This window comes from Carlito syrichta, unplaced genomic scaffold (genome assembly GCF_000164805.1).
Source record: "Carlito syrichta isolate Samal-C Ts95f unplaced genomic scaffold, Tarsius_syrichta-2.0.1 Scaffold304629, whole genome shotgun sequence".
Lineage (NCBI taxonomy): Eukaryota > Metazoa > Chordata > Mammalia > Primates > Tarsiidae > Carlito > Carlito syrichta.
This window is the reverse complement of record NW_007248725.1, coordinates 124,624-131,661: the sequence shown is the minus strand read 5'-3', so window position 1 is coordinate 131,661 and position 7,038 is coordinate 124,624. Positions and strand designations below refer to the sequence as shown.

The 7,038-nt window shown below is 63.1% G+C and overlaps 1 protein-coding gene across 1 annotated transcript in view; it reads right to left on the bottom strand.

Annotated features, from left to right (window-relative positions):
• TMC6 (transmembrane channel like 6) overlaps positions 1-7,038 on the bottom strand; it is a 16,377-nt gene that overhangs the window by 4,079 nt on the left and 5,260 nt on the right. Inside the window, exons 9-17 of the mRNA XM_021713606.1 lie at positions 5,873-6,017; positions 4,739-4,894; positions 4,138-4,289; positions 3,563-3,742; positions 2,333-2,428; positions 1,946-2,021; positions 1,084-1,217; positions 763-939; positions 568-646 (exon numbers count right to left, since the gene is read on the bottom strand). Of these exons, the coding sequence (XP_021569281.1) occupies positions 568-646; positions 763-939; positions 1,084-1,217; positions 1,946-2,021; positions 2,333-2,428; positions 3,563-3,742; positions 4,138-4,289; positions 4,739-4,894; positions 5,873-6,017 (1,195 nt within the window). The remainder of the gene's footprint in view (positions 1-567; positions 647-762; positions 940-1,083; positions 1,218-1,945; positions 2,022-2,332; positions 2,429-3,562; positions 3,743-4,137; positions 4,290-4,738; positions 4,895-5,872; positions 6,018-7,038) is intronic.

Here is a 7,038-nt window from a genome sequence, read left to right as displayed (position 1 = left end):
CCCAGGCGGGTCTCGAACCTGCGGGCTCAGGCAATCCACTCACCTCAGCCTCCCAAAGGCGCGGGATGACAGGCTGAGCCACCGAGCCCGGCTCCATCCGGTTTTCTTAATAAAAATGTTTTAAGTCCTGACCCTCATTCACCCTTACTCCACCTCATTTGTAAAACGAGGGAGCAGGGTGACTCTGTGTTGCAGCGTGGGCCCCCGGGAAGCTCGGAACCTGTTTCCAGGAGCTCAGAAATCCTCAGGAGACTGTCTGGACCCCCCAGTGGGCCACACACCCTGGGCTGGATTCACACCCCCTGAGCCGCGGTCCCAGTGGCTCCCACGGGGTCCCAGGTGGTCTCTGGAGATCAGGACCCCGACTGTGATTGTCCATGGCTACACCTTCCCTTGATCCCGAGTGAAGTAGGGATGGGGTCGCTTGTTTGGCAGACAAACCCCGTGCCCACGGCCGACAGGGGAAGGTGTGCAGGGGAGGCCTGGGGACAAGCCAGCAGGTGAGTGGACAAGGGGCAGCCCAGGCGTGGCCCGGGGGGGGGCTGAGAAGACCCCGGGGACACTCACATTGCTGATCTGCTCCTTGAGCAGACAGATGACCTTCCGCTGGCCCCGCACCACCTGGATGTTGAGGTAGATCACGGCCCTGTGGGAGATCGGCGGTCGGGCGGGGCACAGAGCAGCAGCCGGGGACGCCCCCACCAGGTGCGGCCTGGCCCCAGCTGTCTCTCTCTGGGCCGCCCTCACCTGCCCTGAACTCACAGCAGCAGGGCTGACACCAGGAAGATGAAGAAGGTATTTTCCACCAGGTTCCGGTGCACCCAGGGCAGCCAGGAGACCCTGGGGCCCGCCCTCTCCAGGAGGCGCACCCACACCGTGCCCGCCTGGTACATGGTGTCCAGGGTCCGGAAGGGGCCGCAGATGCTGGAGGGCTTCACCCTGGGGAAGACAGGACCGAGACCCTCAACCCGGGCAACGCCCCCTCTCCCAGCCTCTCCACCTCACCCCAAATCCTCAGGCCCCAGGCACCACCACCAGATCCTGGGATGACCCAGAGGGGCAGCCCCGTGCCGGAGTACTCACTGCCAGACGGCGTAGCAGAAGAAGATGGCGGCGCCCAGGAAGGACGGGAAGCAGAGCAGCGTGAGGAAGACGGTGCTCATGTGTGAGGCCAGCCAGGGCCGGCGCGGCGCCTGGCAGTTGGCCAGCAGGCTGGTCTGGGGGACAAAGGCTTGTTCTGCCACCGCCCTGCCACCCAGGCACCCCACCCCCAGGCCTGGTGGGGCCTCCAAGAGGGAAGGCGGGAACGCGGGCGGGCGGTCGAGGCACTGTGCCTCCTGGCAGGACCTGGGTGCCCAGGGCTGCTGGGCCCACCTCCTCATTTAGGGGGGAGACGGAGGTACACAGGCACAGCTTGTCCAAGGCCACTCTCGTGGGAAGGGCTGACTGACACCGACAGCAGCTCCATCACGTGCCATGCCAGACTCAGCACCCAATGCCCTCCCCTCCTCGGTCCCACTAGCATCCCGTGGTCCCCACGGTGCAGATGAGGAATGGTGGGCCAGGGAAGAGGAGCCTGCCCGGAACCGGGATCTGAACCCAGGCCCCTGGTTCTCAGCCACGGAGCACGCCCCCGCTGAGGGCAGAGGACCAGGGACCGGGAGGGCCTGAGGCTCAGAGTGTCTCCCCGAGCCCCAGCCCTGGGCTCTGTTCCTAGGCCCCGGCCTGGTGACGCAGGCACCTGGCGATGACCTCTGAACCCAGCAGATGCTACCCAGCCTGCCCGAGACGGTGATGCCGGGAGGGGGTCACCCGGTTTCCTGCCGGCCCTGCTCCACGAGCGGGGTTTTCCAAAGTCCTAGGGTCTGCCCAGCGTAGTGCACCCGGTGGCTGCCAGGCCGCCCGCCCGGCCCAGCACCCATCCTGGGCCCGTCGGCAGCATTACCTTCTTGACATAGAAGAGCAGCAGCAGCTTGATGATTTGCACAGCGGGGAGCAGGGGTGAGAAGAGGACTCCCAGCCTGGGCAGGGGGGCTGTATTCAGAGGCTGGGCATGAACCCTGTGTGGTCCGCCAGGGCTTGAGCGGCCTCCCGGGCCTGGCTCAGAGTTGGCACAACCTGCCCCCGTGGGTTCTGGGTCATGGGGAGGGCAGGTGGGCGTGGCCGTGGCTGGGTCCCCGGGAGGGGAGGGGTCGGGCCCCGTCCCTCCAGAATCCCAAGGCTGTGGCCCCAGGAGGAGGCAGGTGCAGGGCTCCCGGGGGGAAAGGGCTCTGACTGAGGGGCTCGGCCCTCCCCAGGGTGTCTCGCAGCAGGAGGACGGGCGCACCCTCACCAGGTCAGAGTCTGTCCGTAAATCAGCTCTAGAACGTTCCGGGCAATGTCAAACTCAGGCTTCCGCCTCCTCTTGAGTTTCTTCTCAGAGATGGCCCTGGCCAGCCCAAGAGGGAACCCCTGGGGGTCAGATGGAAGGGCCAGGCCAGGGTCTGGGGAGACCAGCCTCAGCACCCACCCTGGCTGGCACCCAGGGCCTGGGACCACTAGCCAAGCTGACACCTGGCCCATCCCTCAGAGCACCCAGCAAATGTCACAGAGATACCACCTCCACCTGGGGACCCCGCCACAAGGGCTGGGTACCAAAGCCAGCTTCCTCCCGGTCTTGTTTCTAAGCAGACATAAACATGCCCAGATCCAAACACACAGAAACATGCGTTAAACGCCTTCCTGGCTTTTCAGACATCTTACTTTTTACTATTATTAAGTCCACCTATTCTCAAAGAAAACGCAAAAAGGAAACAAAACACCTGAAATGTGAGGACCCAGGGCAGACGGCCCAGGGTGATTTTTGAGACCAGCCTGGGCAATAGCAAAACCTCATCTCTGGCCAGGCTCGGTGACTCAGCCTGTCATCCCAGCACTTTGGGAGGCCGAGACGAGTGGACTGCCCGAGCCCGAGGGTTCGAGACCCACCTGGGCAACTTGGGGAGACCTCGTCTCTACAATAAATCAAAAATTAGCTGGGCATGGTAGCATGTGCCTGTAGTTCCGGCTACTTGGAAGGCTGAGGCGGAAGGATCGCCGGAGCCCAGCAGGGCTGGGAGTGGTCGGGAGCGTGCCACTGCACTCCAGTCTGGGTGACAGAGACTCCAAATCAAAAAAAAAAAACAAAAAAAAAACAAACCTCGTCTCTACAAAAAAAATTTGCCAGGCATGGTGATGCATGCCTGCAGTCCCAGCTACTCAGGAGGCTGAGGCAGAAGGATCGCTTGAGCCCGGGAGGCTGTGGTGAGCCATGATCAAGCCACTGCACTCCAGCCTGGACAACAGAGTGAAACCCCAGCTTTTAAACAAAACAAAACAAAACCCTGTTTTCCTCTCCAATCTAAAAATGCAGTAGATCCTGTCCCATAAGCATTTTCCTGGTCTAACAACCTTTCACAAAGGTGCTGTTGTGGACGGAGGCCAAGAGGCCTGTGACCTCCTGGGCCACACATCCCTGCCAGGCAGGATGCCCAGAGGGATGCGGATGTGGACAGGCCGCCCCAGCCCGCCCAGGGCCCCTCACCTCCACACGAGCTCCCCGAAAAGCGTGTCCAGCAGCGCGAAGACAAAGTCCATCACCATGAACCGGTACAGCTCCTGGCCCACGAAGTCCTCCCAGCACTGGCCCTGCAGGGCGCCCACCCTGCGGCCCAGCCAGTGGTAGCACAGCGTCCCCAGGACGACCATCTTGAGGAAGAGGTTCCTGCAGGGGCCAGGCGTGGAGGCTGAGGGCCGGGGTGAGGACCCCTCCCCACCTGGCCTCTCAGCTTTGCCTGTGGGGGACAAGGGCCTTTCTCGGCTGTCCCTTCCCTGTTCCCTGTGGACATGGGTGGACTCTCAAGGGAGCTCCCGAGGGCAGTGGACAGTGGCCAAAAGCCTGGTCTTAGCTCTGAGTCTGTGCAGCACAGAACCTCAGAAAGCAGAGAACCTTCCAGAAGCCCCAGCTCTGCCGTTCCCTCGCCCCGCAACCTCTGGCAAGGGACTTGAACCCTGTGCCTTGGTTTCCTCACTGCAGCATAGGAAGATATGACAGCCCTCACCCGCTGGGCTGCCGTGGCCACTGAGGACACCCCGGGTCCCGCCCCGCTGGCCACACACCTGCAGACGGCCACATACACCTCCAGCACCGGGGAGTCGTGCTGCTCCAGGGCGGCCAGGCCACGGCACAGGTAGGGGGCCCCCAGGTTGAGGAGGGAGACCACCAGGGGCAGGGCCAGCAGCGCCACTTCCCGGCCGGCCACGACCGGGCTCTGCCAGGGCAGCAGAGGGGCAGGGTCACCCCAGGTGCCCCGTCCATGGGGATGAGCAGGACGAGTGAGGTAGGGCTCCCTGACGTCCAACCCACCCCAGGCCTCGGGGTCGAACCACACAGAAGTGGAGAGGGAGCATGGGTACGGCCAAGGAATGGGAAACCAAAAAGAAGAGGCGAAGATGGGAGCAGGTGGGAGACAGGTATGGGGTGGGGACTGGAGGTGGCTCCAGCATGGGGGCATCAGGGAGGGCAGGTGGGCGTGGCTGTGGCTGGGACCCCGGGAGGGGAGGGGTCGGGGCCCGTCCCTCCAGAATCGCCAGCCTGTGGCCCCAGGAGGAGGCAGGTGCAGGGTTCCCGGGGGACACGTCCTCAGGCAGGGCCAGGCTCACGCCCCCTCCCTTCCGCCTTCCTTCCCTCCCTCCTTCCCCCCTCTGGCCCTCCAGGCACCTGGAGCATGAGCTCCGAGAAGGCGTGGACGGCCACCGCGCAGCCCAGCACGGTCCCCAGACACAGCAGCCACACGATCCCCAGCACGGCCGCCTGCCGCATCTTCCCACACACGCTCCGGGGTTCCTGCCGCAGCCGCCACTCGGCCAGCAGCTCCTGCAGGGGGCAACGTGTCCCTGTCACCCACTCTAGGGCAAGACCGCGTGCAGACGTGCAGACACACACAGCACATACACACATAACACACGAGACGTGCGACACGTGCATGACACACACAACATACACAGACGCACAACACACCAGCAGGCTTGGAGGGACCAAGGGTCAGCTGCCCAACGTGCCCGCCTGCCCGGCCACCTGCTCCATGCACACAGGACCTAGTAAGTACCCTGCCCGGGGGCTCCGAGGCCTGCCTGACCCCTCCCCACCTGGCCTCTCAGCTTTGCCTGTGGGGGACAAGGGCCTTTCTCGGCTGTCCCTTCCCTGTTCGCTGTGGACAGGGGTGGACCCTCAAGGGGGCTCCTGGGGGCAGTGAACAATGGCCATAAGCCCGACCTTAGCTCTGAGTCTGTGCAGCACAGAACCCCAGAAAGGCAGAGTACCTTCCAGAAGCCCCAGCTCTGCCGTTTCCTAGCCCTGCAACCTCTGGCAAGGGACTTGAACTCTGTGCCTTGGTTTCCTCACTGCAGCATAGGAAGATACGACAGCCCTCACCCGCCGGGCTACTGTGGCCACTGACCGAGGCCCGGGGCCCTTGGACAGGATGCACCAGCTCCCAGAGAAGGGCCGAGGGCAGACTGAGCTCTCCAGCCTGAGCACGCCCGCCCGAGACTGCACAGAGTTCTTCCTAACGCTGGCTCCTGGGTGTTCACTGGGCCATGGTAACAGCCACTAGCAGACGACAGAGGCAGCCCCGGAGAGAAAAGTGGAGCCTGTCCTGTCACCGTCGGCAGGAACCCCCAGCACCCCGATTCAGCTCACAGACAGGTGGCCCTCCCACCAGACCACAGTTCTGGTCGTGTCATCCCATGTGGACCCAGGGCCAAGTCTTCGGGGAGCCCAGCAGGCCAGCGTGTCATCCTGGGGCCAGGGAGGAGAAAGCGGCTGCAGCCTCGGGCAGCCCAGGCCACTCACCTTCAACCGGGTGCGGACGCTGTCGTGCTGCAGGCGGGAGGCCCGCTTCTGAGTCACCTTGTAATCCCAGGAGCAGAAGACGGTGATGGCGTGGACGCCAGAGGCACTGCCCACCCGGTAGCTCTCCCCGAAGGAGTGAGCCATGCTGGGGAGGAGCAGGGCAGGCAGTGGGTGAACGAGGGGCTGAGGGGCACAGAGCCCCAGGGGAGAAGACAGCCGGGACACTGCAGCCGGAACCCAGACACGCAGGAGCCCTCTGAGTGCTGGATGGGCCTCCCACCGACCCCAGCCCCCGCTGGACCAGGGCTCTCAGCCTCACTCTAAACCAGTCCCGACCAACAGAGCGCCCGCCAGCCACCCACACCCAGACAAGGGGGTGGGGCTGCAGGCACCACTGACAGCCCGCTGCCTCCCACCAAGACACAGTACAGCAGATGCTGGGCTCACCTCAGGCCATTGCACTGCCCGTCCCCGGACCAAAACCCTCCTGCTTCTTTCCTGCCCTCTTATTTAACCACCCCATCTCAGGGTAAGTGTCACCTCTCCCGGGAAGCCCACCTGACTGTTTCCGGTGTTCCCCTAACACCTAGGCAAACACCTCGAGGGTTCCTAGACCATACGTGGGAATGTTTGTGGGATACATGGGTGGGTAAGTGGGTGGATGGATGGGTGGGTAGATGGACGGTAGATAAATGGGTGCACAGATGGATGGATGAATAGATGGGTGGGTGGGTGCGTATATGGGTGAATGGACAGGTGGGTGGATAAGTGGGTGGGTGGGTAAGTAAGTGAACAGATGGGTGGATAGGTGGATGAGCAGATGACGGAGCGGGTAGATGACTGGATGGATGGACACATGGGTGAGTGGAAGGATGGGTGGATGATGAATGGGTGATGGGAGGACGGATGAGTGGTGGACAGACGGTTCGATGGCAGACGGACGGGTGAATGGATGACAGCTGATGGAGGGACTGCCGGGTGGGTGGGTGAGTGAATGAATGGGTAGGTGGAGGGACGGGTGGGTGATGGACGGGTGATGGGTGGATGGGTGATGGGTGGGTGAATGAATGGTTGAGTGAGTAGACAGGTAAATAGGTGATGTATGGACGGTTAAATGGATGGGTGGGTGGATGGGTGGGTGGATGGGTGGGTGGATGGGTGGGTGG